Raw genomic sequence first — 27,691 nt, 5'->3', positions numbered from 1 at the left:
GCTGATACTAGGTCTGAGTTAGAGGCATTTGGTGTACTAGAAAGCAAAGACATGTGTAAAGATTATTCACACTCCATGTCAAAAGGGGATCCCATTGACCAAATCTGGGAAACTTTGGGGATCAAAAAGAATAATCTTGTTAAATGATAACACATTGAGTTAAAAAAAATCACGACTCTATAGTGATTCTCAAAAGAGAGAGAGGAAAAGCTCTGCTTTACAAAGATTATAAACTAATAAATATAGACTACACTAAATTATAGATTTAGGCAATGATCATCAATGAATAACATGGCTTATTGGGAAAAAGACTAGGGAAGAGAATGTCTACACAGTCTCACAGGTTACTTATGCATTGCTTATGCATTATGTCAGTCCCCCTTATCTGCATCTCCTCATGCTTGGCATCACCAGTATCGGGGCAATTGGACCTTCTGAGCTCCCTGATCGAATGCTATGGGAGGGACACAATAAAATGTATTGGAAACATTTTACCTGAATCAATTCCTGACAAAAACAGAGGAATCCAGAAAGAAGCACGTTCTGCAAGTCTGTTGACCTAGACCTTCAAAGTGTGTAATATCAAGAACAGAGGAAGAGTTTGAGGAAAATAAAGAGGTATAGCAGCCAAATCAGTGTGTGAAATTTGATCAGATTCTGGGTGGAAAAAAAAAAAGCTATCAAGGACATTTGGAGAGACATTTAGGAAAATCTAAGTCCAGACTGCATGTTAGATAATCTTGTTGAATTAATATTGCTTTTCTTGGGTGAGATAACGGTGCTATGGTGGTGCAGGAGAAGGCCCTTCTCCTGAGCGAAGCAAGATGCAACACTTAGGGCTGAAAGCCATGGTAGCAGCCATCTGCTTTCAGCAAAAGGGAAGTGTGTATATATATATAGACAGATAAATAGAGAGAGGAAACGGGTGTGGCAAGATCTTGGTGAATGTATGTGAGGGGTATCCGGGTGTTCTCTGAACTTTCCTGTGGGTTTGAAACATGTTAAAACAACAAAAGTGTTTTTAGAAGACTTAATGAAAGAATAGAAAATAAATTTCTTAAAATAAAAATATTTAAAAAGACAGTTCCCTTCAATTTATTTCCCCCCCCAAGACATTTCTCCTTTCCATGAACTCTTGCTTGGCTTAAAATCATTGTAATACCACTTAGCACAGGAATTAAAATGATGGTTGAAATACTGTAGCAACAGGAAATGAAATATTTCTATTTTCTCCAGAGAACAGTAACTTATCTCTTTAATTCAACCTTTTTATACTGAGCATCATCTATAGACAAGATCCTATGAGAGGCACCATGAGAGATATATAGATGAGCAACAGTATGGTTTCAGCCTTGAAAGACAAAATCTAACACAGAAATGAACTCAGCAAACATTTTTTGAGAGATTATTATGAGCTAAACAAACAGCAGGACTAGGAATCTAATTATGTATAAAACAGTCCCTGCAATAAAGAACCCCTTGTCTTTTGGGAAATAGAGACACATTAATTTCAATACAATAAGACAAGATTTCTTAAAAGATCAGGTTCTAAAAATTATGACCAAGCAATCAGGGACAACTTCAGAACAAAGAATACCTCTGATCTAGGGCTTGAAGTGTAGGTCACAGTATTTTCAAGACAAATCGGTAAGCATTTCAAACAAATGGAACAAAATGTGCAAAAGCATGTAGGTGTGAAATGGGCATGACATATTTGGGAATCTGTAGTTAAATATAGGTAGAACTGAAATGTAGGGTATTTATAGAGGGGTAAGAGAGATGGAGCTAGAAATATAACATGGGCTACTTGATAAAGAGCTTTTATCTTATAATAAGGAGTTTGAACTATACCCTGTAGCTGATGAGAAGACTTTGAAGGTAAGTGACATGATCAGATTCTTATCTTAAAAAGATAAACTGGTGGTGGAGAGGCAGGTGGATTGGAAGAAGTTGAGGCAGAGAGACTAGGTAACAGGCATTGGTCCAGGTGAGAGATGCTAAGAGCCTAAACCAAGACAGGGACATGAAGACAGGGTAGATGCAAGAGACATTTTTAAAAAATACGTTTTTATTGATTTCAGAGAGAGAGGGAAAGGTAGAGAGATAGAAACATTAATGATGAGAGAGCACGGGGGGGGGGTGAGCAGAGAGGGGGGCACCTGTTGCGTGTGTGGAAAGGGAAGATCAGCTTCTGACCCTCTTTGAGCAGAAGCAGAATCAGCAGAGCTCACCTGGGCTTAATACTCACTACTCACATGAAGCCAAGTCGTGCCTCCTTCCAGATCCTTGGCCATGTCCAAATTACTGAGTTTGCTAAATAAATACCATATAAATAATTTGTTATTATAATGTCATTTATTAAGCTTTAATGATATAACTGAGAAAATTAACGTTATCCTGCCGGGGTCCAACCCCAGCAGGTCCAGGGGTCCCCAAAGGCGTGGACGGAGTCGGCGAAGAAGGAATGACACGGAGACTGAGTTCAGTTGATCATCATAGCCGGGTTCTCTTGTCAGGGTCTGGTCAGGATCTCTAGCGAAGTTCTGGTTAGGATCTCCAGAGAGGTTCTGCTTCAGATCTCCAGCCAGGTTCAGTCACCATGTTCCCTCGCTAGGTTCTCCAGCCAGGTTCTGTCCAGGCTCTCCAGTCAGGTTCAGTGTCCAGGTTCCAGTCAGGTTCTCCTGCCAATCTCTATAGTCAGGTTCAGTCCAGGATCCCTTGCCATGTTCTCCCGCTAGGCTCTGTCTCTAGGCTCCGAGGCCAGTCCCTCTCCAGGATCCTCCGGCATGCTCTCTCCAGCGAAGTTCTTCTGTCTCTAGGCTCCGTGTAGGTTCTGTCTTCTTGATTCTGTTCTAAGTTCTGAGTTCTAAGTTCTGAGTGTTTCTGTCTTGTTACAACTGTATTTATACCAGTTGATTCAATCCTATCAATCTCTATTACAAAGGTTAGGGCGTTTCTTATCTCCATTCCAGGGAGAAAAGATTATGTAGTTTAAGCATGATTGTTCGTAGTTAAAGGGATTAATTACCTGCCTGGCACTTAGTTGAGGGGTTTTATTCCCTCCCTAACTTCAGGGGAAAATCCCTACCTGGGGATTCAACCTTTCTCGGAGAGGTGACCTTGGTTAAAACACAGTGCCAAGAAGGTGAGCAAACATATTAAGAACCGTATGCCATATATGCCAGGTCCCTTGAAACAGCAAGGATGGACCGGCTCCCGGCATTATCCTACATACATATTGTGTATCTTCAGACATGTAGTTATAGATTCTGATTTAAGTTCACTCAAAATTAGTTCAAAAGACAGGACTCCATGGAAGAATGAATGTTAAGTCATAAGTGACATGCACTAAGGCCAAGCAAGTCTGACCTGGAAATGACACAACATCTGGCACAGCAGCTGCAGTTGGACTACCACTTGGTTGACTCTGCTGTAGTCCACTGGATGTGGGGGTTTGTTTTGTTTTTCAGGAGCAAGACTTAAAAGGCAGCATGATGGGGCCTTACCTTGAATCTTCTTTAGGGATCACTAATTTCTGCTACTCCTCCCAGGATGCCACATCAGTTTTGATTCACCATCTAGGTCATGGAGGGGATTCTTTTCAGAGCACTCTTGGCCCTCTGCAATATGGTAGTCTTGCCCTAAGCCAAGGAATCAATGCGAGGTTGTGCAATAGCAACTATTCCCATTATACATTTGGGCCTGGGAAAGACCACCAGGTGGGGCCAGTGTCATAGTGGACCCATTGCAAGTTGGATCTGGGTCAGATCTCCATTTATTACCTAGCCCCAATATTCCCACCCTCAAACAGAGGCTGTGGTAATGATTAATGTCTCTAGGTATTAATGTCCACTAAGGTCTTGCCTAACAGTCATCAAGATGCTTGGGTATTTCTCAGAGTTCAGTTACCAAGTAGAGCTCCTTGGTGAAGGACTGGGAGACCGAGGAGCAGATACACTTGTGTGGTGTTGCAGGGTTCTTCCTTCCGGGGAAATGGTCTTTTTTTCAATGAATGGGCTTGGGTCCAAAACTTAACTCAGGCCTGGAAACTGGGTAAGGGATTGTGACTTTTTATTGGGGTGGTGGTCCCCCCCAGCCTCCTGACTTCTTCTGATTGTATAGGTTGAGCACTCTCTTATTGGCTAACCATCAGTTTTGCCCCTAGGGATGCAGTCAGTAACTAATAGGATTTTTTAAAAAATATATATTTTATTGATTTTTTTACAGAGAGGAAGGGAGAGAGATAGAGAGTTAGAAACATCGATGAGAGAGAAACATCGATCAGCTGCCTCCTGCACATCCCCTACTGGGGATGTGCCCGCAACCCAGGTACATGCCCTTGACCGGAATCGAACCTGGGACCTTTCAGTCCGCAGGCCGACGCTCTATCCACTGAGCCAAACCGGTTTCGGCACTAATAGGATTTTGAGTTAAATCCCTTGAATGTTTTTTTTTTTTTTTTTGGTTGGGAGCAGAGTCTTCATGAATATTTCTTGGCCAGAGGGGCACACTGTGGCAAGTGACAGTCAGCTGTCCACCAAAGCTTCGTCCTCCCCTGTACTTACTGTAGAGTTGTTTTTGAAAAGGTGGTTGCTGTTTCAGATCTTAGCTATCATAAATAACACTGCTATAAATATAGGGGTGCATATATTCTTTCCGATTGGTGTTTCGGGCTTCTTAGGATATATTCCTAGCCGTGGGATCACTGGGTCAAACGGCAGCCCAAGTGCCCCTTGGTAGATGAATAGATTAAAAAACGATGGTACACTTACACAATGGAATACTATGAAACGATAAAAAGGAGGATCTCTTGCCCTTTGAGACAGCATGGAGGGACCTGGAGAGTATTATGTTAAGTGAAATAGGCCAGTTAGAGAAAGATAAGTATCACATGATCTAACTCATATGTGGAATTTAATGAACAAAACAAACTGATGAACAAAACGGATCCAGAGACATTGAAACATGCAACAGACTGACGTATTTCAGAGGGAGGGGCCAGGAAGAGATTAACCAAAGAATTTATATGCATACTAGAAGTCTGATGCATGAAATTTTTCTAATCTTCAACCAGCCAGGCATTGAGCTCACAACCTAGGTATGTGCCCTGACCTAGAATCGAAACCTGCAAACTTTTGGTGTAGGGGATGATGTTCCAACCAACTGAGCCACTCGGTCAGGGCTGAGCAGTCATTTTGAGTATGGGCCTCTGTACTATGCACACCTTGCAGACCTGCTCAGATGTTCTGGCCTCACGGGTTCCCAGGCTCTCAGGGCCAAGAATGCTGGCCGACTCCCTGTAGGCCTGTGGCGTTGCACCCTTGGGAAGTCAGGCTGTGTATGTGGTGTCTCTGGATCCACCTGCCACAGACTTAAAGGAAATGCTCCCCTACAGGATGTGGGCATTAATTTCCTACTGTTGCTCCACCAAGTTACCACAAAACTCAGTCGGTGAAAACAACCTAAGTGTATTTTCTTCCAGTTCTGGAGATCAGAAGTCTGCAAAGAGTCTCACAGGGCTAAAAGGAAGGTGTCAGCAGGGCTGGTTCCTTCTGAGGGTTTACAGGGAGAATACATTCCATGCCTCTCCCAACTTTGAGGCGCCAGCAGTCCTTGGCTTGTAGCCCCTTTGCAACCTTTATTTTGTAACATCTCCTACTATGAGAGATCTTCTGTCTCTCTTATAATGTGATTCTACTGGTCCCACATGGATAATCCAGGCTAATCTCAAAATCCTCAATTTGATCACATCTGCAAAGTCTCTATTGCCAAACAAGATAACATTCACATCTTTGGGGGCCGTTATTCAGCTGGCCACAGTGTGGGACACGGCTTCGTAACTATGTCGCCTTTAAAGGCACCAGATGACGTGAAAATGTGAAATCTCACATAGTGAAATTCAACCAATGGGAAACAGGAGACAGGACCAAGCCAGGAAGAGAAATTTTGTTTCTTTCCTCTCTGGAGGACTGCTCAGAGGCGGGACTTCACCACAGCCTGTGTAGAGATATCCCACGTGGCCACACACATGCTCCTGCTGAGCAACTTCACTGGGACTCAACGCAGTGGCTGGCATAGAAATACATCACTTCGCATAGCTTCCTACCCTTGCTGCCCAGGAATCACACTTCCCAAAGCATCAGCAGTTAACCTCTGTTCTCTAGGGAAATCTCAGCTGGGGTGGCCCCCAAATTGAAAATCATTTATTTACTCCTCCACTTATTTAAGAAGAAATTACTGGTACCTACTACGCTCACACACAGTTCTAGTTAAAAGTGACAGTAATCCATAAGAAAAGATTTCTGCTCTCACCAAGCTTATGTTTCCACTGGGGAAGGCTTAACAATAGACAATTGAACAAACAAGAAACATCACTCAGTGGCAAATGTGGGGATGCGATAACGACTAGCTGTTTTATATTTGAGGGTGTGGAGGGCCTTTCTGGAGAAGTGCCATTAAAGCTGAGGCCTGAATGACAGTCACTGCACAGAATCAGGGGAGAGAGAAGTGCCTTTAATGGCAGGTATCAATTCGCAACCTATGTGCTTCTCACATGGGTGATTCCAAGTAGCGAGCTCTGGTGAATAGCAGCAGAAATTTGCTTTTAAAAAATTCATGACTCTACCAAGCAGAAGGCCAGATGGTTTAAAATACGAAATACACATTTCCGGCAGAAGCTCTTTACTCACCCATAAATGGGACTTTCTTTCTGTCACAAAGGGCTGCATTTTGTTTTATTTTAGAAGTTAAATTTTTTTTTTTTTTTACTACATTTTACACTCAGCATCATTGAAGAGGAAGATCCATGAACTTAGAAGCTATATGTCATTAGCTGGATAACAAGTAAGTTGGGTTATAAACCCATTTCCTTTAAGTTGCAACATATTTTTGTTTGTGTGGGTTTTTAAAATATTTTTATTGATTTCAGAGAGGAAGGGAGAGGGAGAGATAGAAACATCAATGAAGAGAAAGAATCATTGATTGGCTGCCTCCTGCACATCCCACACTGGGGATCCAGCCCGCAACCCAGTCATGTGCACCGACCGGGAATCAAGCTGTGACCTCCTGGTTCATAGGTTAACGTTCAACCACCGAGCCATGCCAGCCAGGCATCATATTTTTGTTTTTATGAGTAGCTGACATTTGTATCATAGTATTTTGTTTCATTTCATTTCAATTGCTTTTGCAGATCAGTTTACATCTTAGTTCCGACTGAAGCATACAGGAGATGTCATGGGCTTTGACATCAGACATACCTTATTTCTTCAGATCTTCTCTTAGATATTAAATGTTTTTTATAACATTCTCAAAGGAATCATTTAAAAATTATAATTGGTTGTTGCTGCTCTGTAGAAATACGTTGGTTTTTATTTTCATTTATTTACTTATTTTTTTAATTTAAAAAGGCTAAGCTAACTGGAGGATGAAAGACCACATGGAACAGAGCTCAGCCATCTGATCTGAGGCCCTAGACACATGAGAAAGCCACGTCAAGGTCAACACAGTTGACCTGGCTGCAGCTGAACTGGAGCTGAATGCCCAGCTGAGCCCAGCTCAAATGGACAAGAGAGTTAACATGTTTGTTGCTTTAGCCACTGAATTTTGGAGTGATTTGTTATACAGCAAAGCTGTTACAGTAAGTTAAATTTTCTAAATCTCAAAAAGCTATGAACAATAGGTTAGCACCTACATCATGCTTACTGTGAGGATACAATGAAATAATGATGGTCATACCACCCCTGGGACAACCTGAAACATAATGTGTGCTGAGGAAATGGTCATTATGCCGGTGGCCACAATGGAGACGGTCAAAAGAAAACACATGACAATGTCAGCAGTCATACTTAGGAATCCACACTCTGCTCATTTTTGCTTCATGGATTTTCTTCATTCAGTTGTGCCACTGGCATGTGCTCTCACTGCAAATCTGCATTTGTGTTTTGTTTTGTTTTTTCCTTTTTAGTGCAGTATTCTCCTTTGAAAACTCTCCTCCTTGCCCTCTTGCTATGATACAATCAACTTCTAGTTTCATATATTTATATCTTTTACCCCCAATGAGGCTCTAAGCAACTTAAGACGGTTCTTATGGTTCATTTGCAAACCCCACAGAAATATATATTTAAAAAATCTGAACAGCAAGAATTTAGTAAATATGTAGTAAAAGTTAAATGGCTATGGTTGGTGTTGATCCTTGGGGTTATCTCTAATAACGAGGCCTATGAAATTTCAATGTCAAGTTATAAAGTAAATGTATGGAGAACAATTCCCCCAAGAGATCAAAGTTACAGGAATGACTCGTTTTCTTTTCTGGCGGGTCATGAGGAATCATGAGAACTCTAATCAGGCAACTGGTTCCCACCAAGCAAACATCTGGGTGCCTCAGGGGTAACAGACCCTGTTTATGTCTCAAACTGCAAATCAACTATAATCCTGTTATTACTTGAAAGAGAAAACGAAGTTCCTGGGAAAACTAAAGATAGGAACCAAGTATATACTATGAAACCTCTTCAATTTTCTCATGTAACTTTCCTCCCCACTCAAAGTACTTAAAGCTTTGAGTGTCTTTTTTACTTCTGAGGTTTTTTACTTAAGACATTTCCTTCTGAAGATGACTTCTTTTTAAATTGAAAAATTACTTATTGGTGTCACCTTTCCGTGGTGTGCAGGGCCAAGCTCCCTCCAGCAATGGGTCTGACCACGCATCTTGTTCCAACTCTGCACACACTGACGTCTCCTTGGAGCTTGAAATGAGCCACGGCGGGAACACTGACACCACGGAAACCAGCAAACACTACGAAGCAGGACGATTTCCCCCTGGAGAACCCCTGATGAACCCTCACCAGCGCATCGTGGCCGGAGCTCCAGCTTCCGGGGAATTACCACTCTCGTCTTCTTGAATACAGACGCCGGGTTTCACCAGGAGACATCAGTTACCATCCTCACTGCTGGGCAGCTAATACCCCAGTTTCGGGGGGGCTGATAAAATAAGGATGAAATGAGAGTGTGTGCTGTTGAGTCAGTCAGTTTGGCTGAAGTAGGAGGGAGGTGGAGTGGTGGGAAACCAGGGTCGAGGCAGAGGGGGCAGAAAACACAGGGTACTGTAGTACAGATTACCATTTTGGGGAGAGAGTAATAGGTTTGAGTAGGAGAGGCATATATTTGGATTTGTGTTTTATAGTAAAGATCCCTTTGGGCATCTGGTCTATGGAGAAGAGCATTCATGGGGGGCTGAGGAGCACAAAGATGGAATCATGTGAGATCAATGAAGCATGGCCCTGACTCCTGCTGCATGCCATCTCCACCTCCACACCTGTGCTTGTCCTCCTTCGGGGCCCGCCTTCTCCTTTGCCATATTGCCAGACCAGCTCAAGGTCCACCGCCCTTCACCTGTGATTTCCTCAAACCCTGCTTTTACCTTCTCAGCTTTCTTGGAGTCATGCTCTGTGCCTATAGGAGCAGTCGAGACACCTACATGTCTGTTTTCAGACCAGTGACCAAGGGCATGAAACACACAGCTGAGGCACCCTCAAGCCCAAAGCCTTAAACTCCAAACCAACAAAAAAAAAACAAGATCCCATATGAATTGAGAGCCGCTCGGATGAAGAAAGCACACTATATTAGCTAATATCTTTTATTGTCAGACTTTCTTGCAGCCAACAAACAATGATTTCACTTTCACATGGCTGTCCGTGAGGGATAAGGCATTATTTTTTTCTTTGTGGGTAGACTTAGTTGGCCTAAGGCTTTACAACTTTTCCATATGAAAATAAAAGTCCAAGACCAGATTATTTTTCTTCTGGTCACAAATGCTGATTTATTTACAGGTGCCTTTTCAGACCACCATTATAAACTCGAGATAAAATTTGTGTAGTGTAGTAAAGCCTCAGTATTTAATGTCACGGTCCTTTAAAGAAGTGGTTCTCAACCTGTGGGTCGCGACCCCTTTGGAGGTTGAACGACCCTTTCACAGGGGTCGCCTAAGACCATTGGAAAACACATATACAATTACATATTGTTTTTGTGATTAATCACTATGTTTTAATTATGTTCAATTTGTAACAATGAAATTGGGGGTCACCACAACATGAGGAACTGTATTAAAGGGTTGCGGCATTAGGAAGGTTGAGAACCACTGCTTTAAAGACTTGCACACATAGTTCACCTCTGGGGAGCACAGCACTTCTCCCCGTATTCCACATGGTTATATGTGATCTACCCGGAGCCATATGAGCAAACTTTCAAAGAAACATTTTTTAACTTAAATCTTTTAGAAACTCAAGACTCCAAAAAGACTTCATATAGTTCTAAAAACAGCCCTGGAGCCAGCTGTTTAAGAGTGGTTTATAAATACAGTTATCTGCAGGCTGCATATCTGTTTATAACACAGCAGACACAGAATGCAGACTTTGCTACATGAATAACAAAACTGAGTCCAAATGTGGCTTTCGAAATATAGCAAAAACAGGGGGAAATCTGGGATTCGGTCTGTTAATATCACCACCTTATAAAGTAACAATTGGAGACTATAACTCTGAACTATTAAAATATACAGACAGACTGTTTACACCATTGCACTTCCTTTTTCCCTTTGCTTTTAATACTCTTGAGACAATGATTAAAGTGATGGGTTTATGAACACATGCATGCACAAGCAAGCACATATACTTAAAAGATGAAACAAAGAAAAAAAAGTTAATACGCGTCTTCCAGGAAGGCTGCCAGCAGCACTCCGACTAAAATACACTGTCCCCTTGAGCTCCCCGTCCCCCTCCCCACTCCCTCACCTTCCCTCAAAGTCGGGAAATCAGGCGGGGAGGTTAGTGCATAGTTGATGGATAAATGCCCCCCACTTCCAGGCTTTGCCAGTCTCCCCAACAAGGCGGGGAGCATTCCCCTCAGTAGCACAGTGAAGGTCCGTGAGTGTTGCTCCACAAGTTAAGGCACTTCTGGCTGCTTTGGCGGCGGCGTGGGTATGTTTCCTCTCTCTTTGTTAAGGCATATGTCATCTAAGAGTAGTAAAGCTTTGGAAATCGGGTTAAGGTTGACAGCTTCATACATGATCACTGAAGTGGATGGGGCGAAAGGTCCCTCGGAGACACCTCCCTTCCGGAGGCTTCCAGAGGGCCTGGCAGCTCTGCCCTGGGCTTGGCACGCAGGGACCGCCCAGACCAGAGGGGGGCATGTTCAGAGACTGAAGACACACAGACTCCCGCCTGGGTTCACCTGGAGCTGCCCTGGCTGCTGATGGAGCGCGAGGTGCTGTAGCGCTTCTTCACGATCATGCTGATGTAGGCTTTCATGAGCTTGGCCACGTCCACCACCTGCCCGGGAAGCAGATGGGCACAGGGTCACCGGTCTCTGCCTGGCCAGCGGGCCCAGCCCAACAACCACACGTCCTCCCCGGAAAAGCCACCACCAGCCTGCTGTGCAAATCCACAGCTCGAGTTTTGTATGAAGCCACAAGTTTACCTGCTTTTACCTATTCCTAGTCAGGGAGCAGGGGAACTGTGGCTTTTCCAAACAGTGTGCACCACCTGGTGGTTCTTGCAGGCAAAAACGACAATTTTGCTTAATGTGAAATTGTCGGACTTGGCACATTAAAAACAAACAAATAAACCTGATGATGCTAAAGTTGGTATCACCAGGGCTGGGCTTTCTCTACCCACTTAAAGTAAGGGTAAACGACAGAGCCCACAATCATGGCTGTGAAAGACTGCACCGTATAGTTCGAGTCAACGCTTCATGGTGCAACTGAGAAAACAGAACTGAGACTCTAAGGGACCAGCAGAGAGCGGCAGGCGGCCAGCTCTGCTCCATGCCTGTGCGAGCTCGAATTAGCTCCTCCCACCCCCTTTGGCCCATCGCTTCTCACGGCTGGCCTGGATCCCTGCTAAGACATCCTCACTGGCTTCCACTTCCCGGTTCTCTCTTTCCTGCCAACCAATCCCATCCCACATCACTGCTTGTCATCGCTGTCCTTACTTCATGCACAAAGACCTCAGCGCAGTTCCCTGCTGTCCACTGGAGTCAACCAAACCCTGCAGCCTGGCACCCAAGACACTCTAGGCAACGGCCCCCCACCTCTCTCCATCTCAGTCGGCCTCATCTAGCTCCTGCACCACATCCTTGGCCTGACTGCTCCTTCAAGAACCCCCTCCACCACCACCCCCACTCCCAGCACTTAACAGCCAGACTGGCAGCGGGGATTCATCTCCATTCCCTGCCTCCACTCGTAGGCAGCTCCCTACGTGCAGACTTCAACAGGCTTCTTGTATCACCATTATTATTACAGTGTAAGCTTTGGAGCGGACAGCACACATATTTCAGAATTTTTGATGACTCTGTGAGCCAGAATTAGTTCTGCCCAAGATGGCCACATCCCTGCCTTGCTCCTGCTCCGTGGACACCACAGAGCCAAGAGTAACTGCTATTACTCGCTGCCATCAGCATCCATTAATCTTCACAAGACTATCGCCAAACGATGTTTTTCTTCTTGAACATCCGTATCATTTCTCTCTTCCTTTCCTCCCTGATACAAGGGAACCAGGTTTCTCTGTTGCAGAGGTATACAGAAGAAATTTGGGATTATCAGCTTTCAGCCTGGGAGGAACCTGAAGCTGGGTAGGGACCATCACACTGTGCTTTCCCATGCCTTAGTGAGAAATACTCAAATAAAACTACTTGGTCAAAGGCATCAGGAAACGGCGCATTGTTTTTCTATTTTTTCAAGGCCATCATTTGCCTCTTACCTCGCTGGTTTCAAAGAGCAGCTCCCGCTCATCCACCACGATCTTGTACGTGTTGGCCAGGGGGGCCCCAAAAGAGAGGATGTGCTCATACTGGAAGACTTCTAAGGGTCTCCCCTCCCCACGCTTGTAGACGGAGACAGCGTCTGCGCTGACGCCCAACCACAGGTCCTGGGGGAAGCCGCCTTCCTTGCACTGGGGACAAGAGTCAGTGTTAGGGTTAGATCAGGAAGCAAGTGGAAGCGCAGCACCCAGAAACAAGACAGGCTTTCAGGCAGCCTCTGCACAGAATGCGGAACACAGGCAATGCCCATTTAGGCCAGGGAACGGAAACACGAGAAATGGCATCTCTCTGACCAAGTCTAGGACCACAGCGGGACCGTCTTTAAATCACTCTGTGCTGAACAGTTTTGGCTCCTGTGAACAACACATGTCTTGACAGGGAGCAGCAGTGACCTGCTGTGCTGCAGTGGCCGATCTCACTGGGTAATGAGAGACTTTCCCGCAGGGATCAGGGGAGGAAAATGGAGCCCCAGTGTAGGGAAAACAACAGGGGCTGATCCGAACCAGTACAGTGACACCAGCACACACACGAGTGACATCAAGAGGAGCCACCTGGACAAAGGACCTGATTTATACTCAAAAACCAACATAATCCAACCAACCAACCAACCAACCAACCAAACCAAAGACAGCATCCCATGAAAAGCCATGAAGGGATCTTGAAATATAAAATCAATCTTTAGATGTTTACACTCTCACTTAAAGGTTATCAGATAACATCCTGCATTGTGGTAAGAAAAATGGAAGCCCATCTGGACCCGGGACTGGTAAGCTTATGTTAAGGGACAGACAGTAAATGTTTCAGGCTTATTGGCCACACGGTCTCTCCCACAGCCACTCTGTTCTGCCACTGTAATGTGAAAGTGGCCAAAGATATATAAAGGAATGAGCATGGCTGTGTTCCCATAAAACTTTATTAAAAAAAAAAAAGAGACAAGCATGGTTTGATGGTTTGGCCCTCAGGTTGCAGTTGGCCAAGCCTGGATCTAAACCACCAGTAAGGTGCTTTTTTAAAATAAATGGTCTACTTTAACAAAAGAGAAAAATTCAATGGCTAGATTCCAATTATGAAACAGAAATTCTTCCCTAAAAATAGTCATGGGGAAAAAATAAAAAAGGCAAAATAATCCAAGTATATCCAAAGTTTTGAATACATAGTTCTAATTTTTTAAAAAAATTTTACAATGCATTTCTACCAGCACTTTTTATTGGATCTGTAGCTTCCATAAGAAAGAAGTTATTTCAGAATAGGTGACATCTTAATTTTTCACTCACTCCTATTATTAAAAAAGCATTTACTATAAAGAAGAAAAAAAAAAACCTTTAGTGGGTGGGTGTGTTAAGGGTAAAATTTGGGGGCTCTAAGAAAAGAGGGTAAAAGGGAGCAGTGTTCCGACCCATCCTCCCTCCGAGCGCACTTGGCCATGGGCGCACTGATCTATGTCCCTGGACACAGCCTGGTCCCTGGAGCAGCCACTGCCCGCGCACCCGCCCAACAGCCGGCTCTCACCTCCACGTCAAAGAGCGTGGACCCGTAGCCAGGCCACTCCTTGATCACGGCCATGTACTTGGCCATGGCCTGCTCCTGGCTCATCCCCTGAAACTTCTTCCACTTGTCGATGATGCTGGCGCGAGCAGCGGAGACCTCTTCCTTGATCCACATGTCCAGCATCTGCTCCTCCTCCGCCTTCTGCCGGACCACGGCGCCCGTGCCCGTGCGGAAGCTCCGCCTGAGCGTCCCCTCCAGGAAGCTGGTCCGCCGCTGCCGCTCACACGGGGCGCAGCTTTTGGTGGCCTGGCTGATGCGGGCCTTGAGCCTCTGCAGGGAGTACACCTCCTCGAGGGGCGGGACGGTGCTGTGCAGGGAGTAGTCCCCCTGCAGGTACTGCAGCCGCAGGGCCGCCAGCACCTGGAGGTTTTCTTCGGGGGCCGGGTAGTGGCCGTGGATGACAGCTTCGTGGGCCTGGAAAGAGCGGTCACACCGTTAGGGGCAGACACGGGATGCCCGCCTGGCTCACGCCCTCCTCCCTCAGATTTCTCTCAATGACAATGGTACCCTGACCCCGCTTCCCTAGCATGGATACCATCTAACACGTGTATTTTATTCCTGATCGTCTCTCAGCCCAACTAGAACAGTTCCTGGCCCAGGAGTTCAACTAAAATGGGCATAAATTTCATCTACAAGCAGCCGACTCTGTCCATGCGGGGAACTTGACTACCATGTTGAATTTCTAAGGATTAGCAGTTAATTTACAAAGGTAGTAGAAATGGGTTTCACCCCTGCCCTCTGATAAAGGAATCTGTGTCTAAAAGTTCCTTTTAGCCTGGCCAGTAGTTGAGCATCGACCAATGAACCAGAAGGTCCCAGTTCAATTACCAGTCAGGGCACATGCCTGGGTTGTAGGCTGGATCCCCAGTAGGGGGCCTGCAGGAGGCAGCCCATTGATGATTCTCTCTCATCATTGATGTTTTTGTTTTTTTTCTCTCTCTCCCTCTCCCTGCCTCTCCGAAATCAATAAAAAATACATTTTAAAAAAAGTTCCTTTACCTGTTCAAACATAAACGCGAATTCCACGCTGTCTTTCGGCACATTGTCCGTGTCCAGGAAGCAGTAAAGCTTGAAGTAGAATTTCCAGGGCAGGTCGCCCACCTCGGAGGTGGCAGCCAGCCTACAGACAGAAGTCAAGAGAGACTCAGGAAGCAAAACGAAAGGGAGGCTTGGGTGACCCACCGGGGGCTGACTGTACACGGACGGCTTATTCTCTGTAAGGATGCAAGGTCCTGTCCATGCTCAGTGGGCAGATGAGGATGGAGAGAGCGAGAAAACAATAAGAGCGAGGCTTATCAGAGACCCTCGTGACTTCTACTGAACCAGAGCTGGAAGCCATGCTTTCATCCGGGTCTTGCTTTAACAGAGCAAACAGTCAGCCTTCAACTAAACTGTGCTAACAAGTATTTTCCGAGTGCCGCAGTCTAGTTAGTGCTAGCGAAGCATTATGCTGAATCCACAGAAAGGAAAGAAACCAAGGCGATTTCTTCACTCCCAACCCACAAATAAACTACAACATTTATAAAAACTGACATGAATATTAACAGGCCGTGTTCATATGGAACAGGAATATTCTTTTCTGCCATTAAAGGGATAGAAGAGGCACAGGTCAAAATTAAGAGTTCCAAGAGAGATAGAGAGTTCTAGTTGGCTTGCATCTGCTAGCCCCGTTTCACAGCTAATGCACAAGTGAAAACCTACGAGTCAGGAATCCCAAGGCAATGAGTAAAAGAGGGGACGGGAGGGATGGGGCAAAGGAACAATGACAAACGGAATCATCTCTCAGACAGTGGCTTTATCTAGGAATCAAAAAGTCAGCTCGCAGAGATGAAAAGCCAAGCAAGCTTCAACACAGATAAAATCAAACAAACTCCAGTGCACACTGAGGCTGGAAATGGAAGTCCCAGTCCCCCACTCTTGTTCTTAGTTGCTTTTAGTTACTCGGCTGGCACTTCAGGGAGAAGGAACTTACTTTTCAAACTTGGCTAGCACATCGGCTACGATGGTCCGGCTCTCGATGGCCTTGTCGACGTGTCCATTGGACTCAAACAGGGCAAACATGTTCCTGCTGTCCTCCATGGCCAGGCCTCTGATCAGCTTCTCCACCACCTGCAAGACATGCCCGAGGCCGTCAGCGCCCAGAACTGTGCTTCTAGAATGCACCTTCCTGGGAACTCGGAGGGAGCTGCCAGCAAAAGCTAGGGTCCAAAGAGCCCCCCAAAACTGTCTTGTGTGCCCACCCAGAATTCCAAAGGTGCTGTTTCTCTTGAAACCAGTTTTATTAGCTCTTTCTTGGCAAAAGAACACAGGTAGGGGCAGATGTTGGGCCAATGACTTACAAACCCACATAAAGAGGAAAAGCGCATGAAAACGGAAACCCTGTGCTTCAAAAACTCTGAGAGAGAGAGTGCACGTGGTCTTGTCCCCCAGCATGTTGTCAGTTTGACTCAAATAAATTCTTATAAAAATTTAAAAAAAAAACACAAAAAAACCTGCAAGACACAACAGTGACTTCCACCGATGTATCTTGTATACAAGATGATTTTGGGCTTTACTTAAATGTTAAAGGAGAAAGAAGAAAACAGAAAACAATGAAAAGAAAAGGTGTTCACCTGAGTGAACATTCTAGATATTCGTGTGGAAATATCAACACCTCATTGCAGAAGTGTGATACCCTCGCCACAGTGGACAGCCCAAGTCAGGGCTGCAATCCCTACACACTCCACTGCTTGTCAGGTCAGCAGGACTGGGATTGTCTCAGATCCACTGGCACTCTGATTTGGTGTCTCTACTCATCTTCAGGGCCTGTTTTTATCTCTTTATACTGTGGTTGGTTTCAAGTTACGTTTGATCCTGTGTTTACTGAGCAGCTATCCTATGCAAATCACAACTTGGCACGACAGCGGATCTGACTGTGCACCACTTTCCTGACTCGAGCAAGTCGGCATCAGGCATCACATAGGATGCGAGGTGGGGCGGCCCTCACCTCCCCGGCCGTGGTGTGGGAGTTAATGGTGATCTTGCAGGAGCCCCCGCCGTGGCAGTACACCATGGACGTCATCTCCCGCCTGTGGATCAGAGCTTCTATTTCATCGCGGGAAGGCACAAACTCTCTGCACTTGGTTTTCTTAAGAGATTCGTAAACGAAGAGGGCGTATTTTTCCATCTCGGTTCCTGGAAACTGTTCCCGTATCCTAGGAGACAAGTACCAACTGTTAATTGCCAGACTAGGGACGGCTGGGCTGCTGGCAGCTGGGCTGCTTCGGGGTGGCGGGCAGGCACCTGGTGGTGAATGGAGCAAACACCAGCCACTTCCCAGCAGGGGCCCAGCACAGCCTGTGTAGGTTCAGTTTAAATACAAACAACAACAACCCCAAAAGCCAGTGTTTGCCTGGAAGCAACTTCCACCTCTGCAGGGCTGTTGCATTTGAGAGAGTCCTGCCTCGGGCTGTCCTGTGAAAATGGTTTTCCTCAGGTAATCGGAATCGAAACCAGGCTGTTTCTACCAGTGTTTCATCTGGAATGAGTACCCAAGTCTGGGGGGCTTTCTATTTCTATGTGGATGTAGTAATTAAGTGTATCCAACGTCCTCTGACACACTGGAAACTGCACTGAAGTGGCCTGGTCCCTGACGCAGCCTTTGTGGCTTAGAGAGATGAATGCTATCTGTGCTCCCTCTGAGCTCACGTCAGCGACCCACCAGTCTGACCCAGAGTCCCTGACCCCACTAGGTGGGGGTCCTCTGGATCCGAACCACAGTCCATCACACCACTTATGTGAACAGCTCCGCGCAGGCCATCTCATAACTTTTCCTCATTAAAAAACATTTTTAAATGTTTAAATTATAGTGCACATCAATATTTTATTCGTTTCAGGAGTACAGCTTAGTAGTTAGACATTTAAATACCTTACAAAGTGATCCCTCCTCCCCTCGTAAGTCCGGTACCCACCTGACACCATTTATAATTATCACAATATTAGTGACTGTATTTCCTAGGCTGTACTTTACATCCCCTGACTACTGTATAGCTACCAATCTGTACTTCTCAATCCCTTCACCTTTGTCACTCAGCGCCCCCTCACCCCCACCTCCCTTTCTGGCAACCGTCAGTTTGTTCTGTGTCTATGCCTCTGTCTCTGTTTTGTTTGCTTGTTCATTTTGTTTTTCGGATCCCGCATGCCAGTGAAATGCTACGGTACCTATCTTCAGCTCGTACCTTTTCAGGTGGAACTTGAGGTACTTGAGGATGCCGCGGCTGGGCAGGAAGGCGCAGCTCAGGCACGTCAGGATCTGCCAGCTGCACAGGTTGCCGGCGCTGCCCGGGTGCGGCACCTTGTTGGTCTGCTTGATGAGCTGGCAGTACAGCTCGTCGCGCAGTGGGCGCAGGTCGTGCCCCGTCTGGAGGATGCCCTGGATGATGGGAATGGGGTCGGACATGGACTCCAGCTGCTGCAGGGAGTTGAAGATCTTGATGGCTTCGTCCTGCAGGGTGGTGTAGCCTTTGTCCTTGAGCACTGGGGAAAGCAAACCAACAGGGGTCACGCCAGGGGGTCCAAGAAGGACGACGTGAGCAGCAGATGAGAGGAAGGAGCGGGGACAGACGGCTACGCCATGACGCAGTGCTCACCAGAGTCTCTGTACCTTTGAATCGGCAAAAAAAGCTGTTGAAACACAGAAGGGTGCCCTGGCTGGGTGGCTCAGTTGGTTGGAGCATCGTCCTGTACATGGGTTCGTTCGACCCAGGTTGCAGGTCGATCCCTGGTTGGGGCATGTGCAGGAGGCAAATGATCAATGTCTCTGTCTCTGTCTCTGTCTCTCTCTCTCTCTCTCCCTCTTTCTCTAAAATCAATAATAATAATAAAAACTACAGGGGCAAATTATGTTCTGTTAGTCACAACTGTTTATGAATTATATAACTACACTAGAGGCCTGGTGCACAAAAATTTGTGCACGGGAGGGGGGAGTCCCTCAGCCGGGCCTGTGCCCTCTTGCAGTCTGGGAACCCTCAGGGGATGACCACCTGCTGGCTTAGGCCTGCTCCCTGGGGGATTGGGCCTAAGATGGCAATCAGACATCCCTCTGGTAGCCCGGCAGCCCTCGGCGGATGTCCACTTGCCAGCGGGGAGCAGGCCTAAACTGCAGTCGGACATCCTTAGCACTGCTGAGGAGGCAGGAGAGGCTCCCACCACCACCGCTGTACTGGCAGTCATCAGCCTGGCTTGTGGCTGAGCAGAGCTCCTCCCATGTGAGAGCGCCCTGACCACCAGAGGGCAGCTCCTGCATTGAGCGTCTGCCCCCTGGTGGTCAGTGTGTGTCATAGTGACCAGTCATTCCTAGTCCTTCTGCTGTTAGGGTCAGTTTGCATATTACCCTTTTACTATATAGGATAGAGGCCTGGTGCACGGGTGGGGGCTGGCTGGTTTGCCCTGAAGGGTGTCCTGGATCAGGGTGGGGGTCCCGCTTGGATGCCTGGCCAGCCTGGATGAGGAGATGATGGCTGTTTGCAGCTGGTCACACTCCCTTCAGGGTGGGGGTCCCCACTGAGGTGCCTGGCCAGCCTGGGTGAGGAGCTGAGGGCTGTTTTCAGGCTGGCGGGTGACTGAAGCTCCCAACCTCTCCTTTTTTTCTTTCTTTTTTTTATTCTGGGATTCATTTACCTTCTATGGCTGTCACTGGAGCTGAGAGCCAGCTTTAGCTCTGAGGCTCGGCTCCAGCTCTGAGACCTCGGCTGCTGAAAGCAGGTATCTGGGCTTTGTTTAGCTTCTATAATTGAAACACTCCAGCTCTGATGCCCAGCTGCCTGAAAGCAGGTTTCTGGGGTTTGTTTAGCTTCTATAATTGCAACATAGTTGCTTAGAGTGCAGCTCAGAGCTGGGCGGTGGTAGGCGGGGAACCTTGGCTTCCTCCATCACTGGAGCAAGCAAGCCTCCTGTTTGCTTCAGCTGCCTGGCTGCCGGCTGCCATCTTGGTTGGCAGTTAATTTGCATATCGCCCTGATTAGCCAATGGGAAGCGTGTCGGAGGTACGGTTAATTATCATGTTTGTCTATTATTAGATAGGATAACTGTCTTGTTATGCAATTCAATTACTTTCTCATACAATATTCTTACTTAAAAAGTTGGTCTGTTGCCAATTGGTTCCATAATCAGAACGAAGACTGTAGCATCTGTTCTTGGTGATACTAAGGTGACTGAGTGCATGGATGGGAGTGCTGGCATTTTCTGATTCCTTTAAAGTTCTTCCCTCTAGCACAGTGGTTCTCAACCTTCTGGCCCTTTAAGTACAGTTCCTTATGCTGTGACCCAACCATAAAATTATTTTTGTTGCTACTTCATAACTGTAATGTTGCCACTGTTAGGAATCATTATGTAAATATCTGACATGCAGGATGGTCTTAGGCGACCCCTGTGATACGGTTGTTCGACCGCCAAAGGGGTTGCGACCCACAGGTTGAGAACCTCTGCTCTAGTACACAGTCCTCCCACAACTACAACCAAGGGATGCTAAGGCAGTGAAAGTTAACGGGAAAGCAGAACCAGTGTCTGGAGTGGGTGGCTCAGGGACTCACGGTTGAGGTTGATGTCTCCGTAGGGCAGGGGGAGTAGCGGGGAGTGCAGCGGGTGGTGGGTGTGCCGGAGGATGGGGTTCCGCTTGTAAATCTGCTCCACGACGTCCGAGTTCAGGCAGTTCTCCTGGAAAACAAAGCAAGCCAAAAACATTATCGCATCTGTGTTCTCCTACACACCAATGTGTTTCCAAAGTCTACACCGTCCAACACACCCACGGTGGTGGTAGAAACCCAGCATTAGTAACTGGAAGCCCGAAGAGACCCCAGTCTGTGTCTGCAGATCAGCCACAAGCACACGTTGCCTTACATCGCTCTTTCTCTTTGTTTCATACGCATATATGCTCCCATGTTATTTAAAAGCTTCCCTCTGAAATGATGCAGACTTAAAACATAAATTTAAAGTTCTCTTGCTAATTATTTAGCTGTTGCTTAGCCAAACCATGTACCTTGACCTATAATTCATTTTAAAATGCATGTTGCTAATTCTTTAATTTGTCTTTTGTATTCTCTCTCTACCTGAAAGCTACAGGAGTAGCGAGACTGTCTTTCCATGTGCCTACCTTCTCTCTCACTCCTGAAATTTAAGAGATCTGCTCACAGAAATTCATCATGTATTTATGCTCCTAAAATGTTCATATGGGATGCGAAACAGCCAGTCACTTTTATGACTTTAAATACACAGAAGAGTTGGAGGAGAGCCAATGAGTCGCTCTACCCTGGTAATTCCATTTCCACTATGAAACTTTGTCAGTAACACCCGATTAAAAGTAGGAAAAAACTTTACTTACTTAAAAATAAAGTGGTATGGACTTAATTAGGGCAGCTTGTCTAGTTTTTTGAAAAGCACAGTTTCACATTTGGAAAATTCTATTACTCTTTGAATGCCTGATTTCAAATTAATTAAGAGATTATAAGACTAGATAAAGCTTAGAAGAGAAAGTTCAGCTGATATGCGCATTTTTTTTACTCCGATCTAAAAGACAGCTTCAAAAAAAAAATTTTTAAGGCTAGAAATAAAGTTATTAGTATCTTGGGCTCCACAGAAAGCTTTGCAGAGTCTTGGATAATAACACACTTGGTGCAATTTAGCTTCCAACACCCAGGAAACAGATAACTTCGATACCAAGAGGCTGACTTGAATTTGGTGGGTCATTAACATACTACTGACATGAGACCCTTTTCCACATGCAAAGGCTGAGTTTGCCTCCTCCATCCAATGTGCTAACTTGCTTGTTTTCAAAATCTTCACTTGAGGACATGATTAGAGAGAAGAAGAGGGAGAGAGAGAGAAGAGAGAGAGAAACATCATTGATGTGAGAGAGAAACATCGACTGGCTGCCTTCCATACGTGCTCTGACTGGGGATTGAACCCGCAACCCAGTTACGTGCCCTGACCCAGAATCAAACCGGCAGCCTTTCGATGCACCGGATGAAGCTCAACCAACTGAGCCACTCCAGCTGGGCCAACTAATCAGTAAATAAATACCCGTCTCACTATCATTTTAGAATCAGCTCCAGCTCTTTCCTTCGTGTTGGGAATTTGTCTGCATGGACAACATGGAGGAACAGCAGTAAAAATAATTCCTTTGACCTGGCTCTGCACCAGGGACCAGCTGGGTGAGCAATGCAACCTGAATACCCCATGTCTGTCTCCCTCCCAGGACGAAGAGCGCAGTAATCCTCATGCACGATGGCCATTTCGTTGTGTGTTCATTCATTCAACACACACTTACGGAGCAGCTCATCTTCACACACAGGAAATGGCAACTGAACACGGTCACTGTTGGTCTGGGAACAGGAGCTTTTGTGAGTTTGGGGGCCCCTGGTACAGTCTCCAAGTTTTCTAGACCAACCTGGGCTCTCTGTGAATCCACCTGTGCGGTCTAGGCCAGTGATGGCGAACCTTTTGAGCTCGGCGTGTCAGCATTTTGAAAAACCCTAACTTAACTCTGGTGCCATGTCACATATAGAAATTTTTTGATATTTGCAACCATAGTAAAACAAAGACTTATATTTTTGATATTTATTTTATATATTTAAATGCCATTTAACAAAGAAAAATCAACCCCCAAAAAATGAGTTCGCATGTCACCTCTGACACGCGTGTCATAGGTTCGCCATTACTGGTCTAGACACTGTACATAGTTAAGAGAAGAATTATTGTGTTACTCCTAGGTCCCCAACTGAGGGCTGAAGTCGCACCTTTGGCATAGCATGTCGTTCCCAACGCAATTCCCGCCACTGTGATGGGGAACCTAACTCCAAACCACAGACCACCGTCCCTCTGCCTAGAAGCCAGCAGTCAGGTCTGCCTGAGCAGCAACAGCAAACACCCCGTAAAGATAAAATATTTTAGCATGAAATTCACCTAAAATCTCACATTTAGGTTCCTAAAGGCAGGGCTACGCAAACACAAAATTTACGAAGATTAGCTCTGATTACGGAATAAAAATGGAGCTTGACTAATGCTGATGCCTTGATGTCCTAAAGGTGACAACCTGGGAGCGACTCTGAACCACCGGGTGAGCTCGGGTCCACCCTACCTTGATGTCCTGAATCAGCTGCTGGGTGGGCGTGTCGATGGGGGCCTTGGTGTCCGTCACATTCTGAATGGCGCTGGACCACCGGGTGGCCTCATTGAGCAGCTTCGTGTAGAGGCGATAGCAGTGCTTGCGTCCGTACACGGTGACGTTCCAGTAGCCTGTAACAGACGCATCGCACACATCAGCGCTGACCTCTGTGACCAAGGCCACGCTCCTGCATCGGAGTCCCAGGAGTCCAGCCTACGTCATCCCCACCTGAGCCCCTTTATTGCTTAATTCGATAACCACTGCTGAACTCGGACAGGTGCCTGGCCCTGCACTGGGTACCTAGGTATCCAAAAGACAGGAGGAGTTCACAGTGAGAGAGGAAGATGAACATAAACTAATAAACCCAGAATTAAATGTGCAAATTGTAACATTTGATCTGGATGAAAAGTCCATAAGCTAAGCCCCTTTCATGGCTCTTGGAATAGAGAGAAAACTGCCCATAGCTTTCTCCTTCTCCCTCCCTGTTCTCCTCTCCCTTCTCAGACTCTCCCCTGAAGACACCTGTGCTAAGACGTAAGCCGTTTCTGTGCTCAAAACAAGCTGTAACTTGGAATAGAGTAACTAACTAAAAACATACTGGTATTTTTTACATGGAATAGCTATATTTTTAAAGGAGCACAAAATCACAACTAGCGACAAAAACCAAAATAAGCCTAGGGCTATTTTGTATAATACTGAAAAGAAAAAAACTAAGCCTACCCTCTATTTTATTTGAGTTACATTCACTGGCAGAATTGCGTTCTGACTCTCGTGGCACAATGATAAAAGCAACGAAACTCGAGCAAATAAAAATAAAGCTTCCTGTAGGACAGTCTTCATGGGCTTAACATGCTACTGTCCTTAGAAGACTCTTTCTGCAACTCCATCAATCAAGACCTCTTTACGATGGTTTAAATACTAACTGTTCACATAGCTAAGCACAGACAGCCTCGGAAGGTAAGTCTGCTAGAAAAGAGCTTCTTTTTTTGTTTTTGGGGGGGGAAGCACATGCTCTTGGTAGGAATCTCATTCCTTTGCTCCGAGCAGACCCAGAACTCTTAGGCTGTTTCGGGCCCCGCTCGCTGTGAGCACACGGCCCCAGTTACCTGTCTCTTTGAAAACCTTCTCGTCCGGGGGGACGACGGAGCAGAGGCTGTTGAGGACCAGGGTGCCCAGCTTCAGAGCATTCTTCTCCGAGCTCTTGTAGTAATCCAAGGAGTTGTGGGTGAGCACAAACCACCGCTTCTTCAGCTTCAGCGAAGACATCTTCGGGCTGTTCTTGACTTCTTTGTGCAACCACCCTGGAGAGCAAGAGGAGGGTGTAAATGAGAGCAAGGACGAGAAACGCCAAATACCAGGTATCATCTGCACGATGCTTACAGATGATTTGTTAGGAATGACCATGATCGTTTCTGTCTCATTTTTAGCCAGTAAATGACTGGGGAAAGCTGCTCAAATGGAAATACTGCAGACATCCATGCACGTGAAAGCAGGAGTCCGGGAAAAGGAACGCGCCGCTGGCAGTCACCTCTGACGATGAATTCCTGGCCCTCCACCCGGGTGTCGCCCTTGGACCGCTGCAGCAGCGTGATCCAGTGGTGCATCTCCTCCGGCGTGTCGGCGTTGCAGTGCAGGACCCGGTTGGCCGTGATGATCACAAATGAGTTGGGCCTGAGCGACAGGGCGAGAAGGGAGCAAAGCCTCTTAGCCCGACGGTGAGCATCACCTCTGAGTGAACCAGGACTGAACGCCTTTCTCCGCACTTATGGGTCAATGGGGATAGAAACGGCCGCGCTACTTGTATTTTACGGTAAGGACGGCAGGCCTTGCTCATTTCCGCAGGATTTATTTTATGCATCGTTAACCTTTTCACTGGGAGCGACACATTCTGAGGGCCCTGGAAGGGAACACATGTCTTCATGCAAAACTTTCCAGATGCAACTGGGTTCCGGGAAGGCTACCTAAGGTGACCGTGGGGGAAAATTTTGTTTTGATGCCTCTCCAAAGTAAATTTCTTCCTGCCTCTGGGTCCTGCCCTGGATAATATTTCTGTGGGTCGGTAATGAAATGTCAGACACCAGTACTAGAAGAAGATCAGTAAAAAGGCATAAACGGAATATCTGATACACTTCATTATGCCGGGTACAAAAAGCCACTGGGCCCCTGTTTTCAAAGCAATCTAACAAGGGCTCATTTCCCAGTCAGGGGTAACAATAATGGAAATTTACTTTTTTCCCCTCAGCGCCTGGAGCCTCTCACAGGTCCTTGCTCATACCAATTCCTCTATCTAACCGTGTCAGCTAGTGACTGCCTGTCTTGCAAGTTCACTGTAGTTAAGTGGCAGTGAAAGTTCAAGGAAAAGGGAGGAAGATTAACAAGAGTATAGTAGGCAGAAAAAGACAGGTGCTCCTCAGCAACAAAGATTTGTCTATAGTTGGGAAGGGAGAAAGGTGGGCAGTGGAGGAGGAGAAAGTCGGAGCAGAGACGGAAGTTCTAAGCATGGTTCACAGGCCCGGCCTGAGGGAGTGAAAGGGCTGGGAGCAGACAGACACTGATGAGGCAGGAATGCCACCATCAGAGCAAGAATGTAGACTCTGGGTATTGACTGGCCTGACACATGTGTGGCAGGTTCCTGAGCCAGGTGTGGGAAGGCACAGAAAACAAGGACCTACGGTCCAGGAGAGCCTTCGTCAACAGGGCGATGGGCGCTCCAAAACTCAGATGCTGCCTAGTGGACACTAGTTTTGTTGTCAATTTGAATACATTTCGCTTTCTAAAGCTGTTGCTGAAGGTAGAAGCTGATTTGATTCTTACTCAGAGTTCACAAACAGCAAAGAAAACCAGAGATGATAAAGGCAGAGGTCACTGGGACAAGGACTTCCGAGACCATCTCCGAAGACGACATGCCTTCAGAAACCAAAACCAACAGCATGCTACTCTGAAGGCGCAGATAAGGTAGAAACGTTAAGGAAAAGAAATGCATATGGTTTAATTTATTAATACTCTACATATAAATGCCAATCAAAATCTTTTGAATTCAGCCCTAGTTGATGTGGCTCAGTGGATAGAGCATCAGCCTGTGGACTGAAGGGTCCCGAGTGAGATTCTGGTCAAGGCATATGCCTGGGTTGTGGACTTGATCTCCAGTGGGGAGCGTGCAGGAGGCAGCTGATCAAATGATTCTCAGCATTGACGTTTTTATCTCTCTCTCCCTCTCCCTTCCTCTCTGAAATCAATAAAAATATTAAAAAACAATCTTTTGAATTCATTATTAAGTTTAGGGGAGCTACACCCTTTCTGGAATACTGTGCTAAAACACTGTTTTCCTACACAGGCATTTTCCTCCTGTATGATCCTGAATTTGTGCTGTATCCAAATTAAGACTATTTCTCCTACATGTGTTTTTTATTGTTTTAATCGACTGTCTACATTAGGTTTTCACTATCTCCCCCAGCACTCCCAAAGAGACACGAAGAGGAAAACTTTCAGATGATGTAAAACTGGGTACCAGGAACGAAGACTGTGGATTGCTGAGGTTGACCCGGTGGGAACATGCAGCTTAGAGAATTCTCACAGTCCCATACAGAGGAAGGTGGCCCAGAAAAGCAGAGAGAGATGTGAGTGCATGCAGGTAACCAATTACTTGTGTTAAAAGTCACTTCTGAGCTCACCTGTCGGGGCTGTCGGAGGCGCACACGGAATCGATGAGCCCCACGTCCAGCGTGCCCTGGAACAGATGGAGCAGAAAGTAGAGAGCGTGAGAGAACCATTCAGGTACAGAGCTCTTTACCTTAAGACCCCCAGGTCACAGCCCTCCAAGCAGGCCAGCAAAGGCTCCTTTTTGTGTAAACTGCAACATGATAGTTACCTAAGGAAGGTATTTAATGAGTACAGACAGCTTCCAGGCAGGGCCGATGCTACAGGTCACTCATTAGAAAAGTTATAAATTAATCTTTCTGTCTTTTTCTTAAAGTGCATTCAGCGAGGAGTGTCTACAAACTTCTTTCGATAATACAAGTGTTCTAATTTAGACTAAGATCTGTCACTAAATTTTACATTTATTTTGCTAAGAAACTTTGATGTTTTTTTCTTACGAAAAGATAAGACTTTATTTCTAAAATAAGATTTCTATGGTTCTGTATATGTGTCTGGGACAGACGAAGACAGAATGCCATTCAAAATCCACTAAGTCCT

General features: G+C 46.0%; 1 protein-coding gene across 3 annotated transcripts in view; it reads right to left on the bottom strand.

Annotated features, from left to right (window-relative positions):
- Positions 1–9,617: 9,617 nt before the first annotated feature.
- MYO10 (myosin X) overlaps positions 9,618–27,691 on the bottom strand; it is a 199,964-nt gene continuing 181,890 nt past the window's right edge. For all 3 annotated transcript variants that reach the window (XM_059694746.1, XM_059694748.1, XM_059694747.1), the window contains 12 exons: positions 27,169–27,224; positions 25,026–25,168; positions 24,604–24,798; positions 23,471–23,628; positions 20,928–21,051; positions 18,576–18,873; positions 17,345–17,552; positions 16,331–16,467; positions 15,358–15,478; positions 14,320–14,772; positions 12,750–12,941; positions 9,618–11,321 (listed from right to left, as the gene is read on the bottom strand). In XM_059694746.1, the coding sequence (XP_059550729.1) occupies positions 11,220–11,321; positions 12,750–12,941; positions 14,320–14,772; positions 15,358–15,478; positions 16,331–16,467; positions 17,345–17,552; positions 18,576–18,873; positions 20,928–21,051; positions 23,471–23,628; positions 24,604–24,798; positions 25,026–25,168; positions 27,169–27,224 (2,187 nt within the window). In that variant the 3' untranslated portion in view covers positions 9,618–11,219. The remainder of the gene's footprint in view (positions 11,322–12,749; positions 12,942–14,319; positions 14,773–15,357; positions 15,479–16,330; positions 16,468–17,344; positions 17,553–18,575; positions 18,874–20,927; positions 21,052–23,470; positions 23,629–24,603; positions 24,799–25,025; positions 25,169–27,168; positions 27,225–27,691) is intronic.

This window comes from Myotis daubentonii, chromosome 4 (genome assembly GCF_963259705.1).
Source record: "Myotis daubentonii chromosome 4, mMyoDau2.1, whole genome shotgun sequence".
In the NCBI taxonomy this organism is placed as follows: domain Eukaryota; kingdom Metazoa; phylum Chordata; class Mammalia; order Chiroptera; family Vespertilionidae; genus Myotis; species Myotis daubentonii.
The sequence above is the reverse complement of the archived record's forward strand: the minus strand, read 5'-3'. Positions and strand labels throughout refer to the sequence as shown.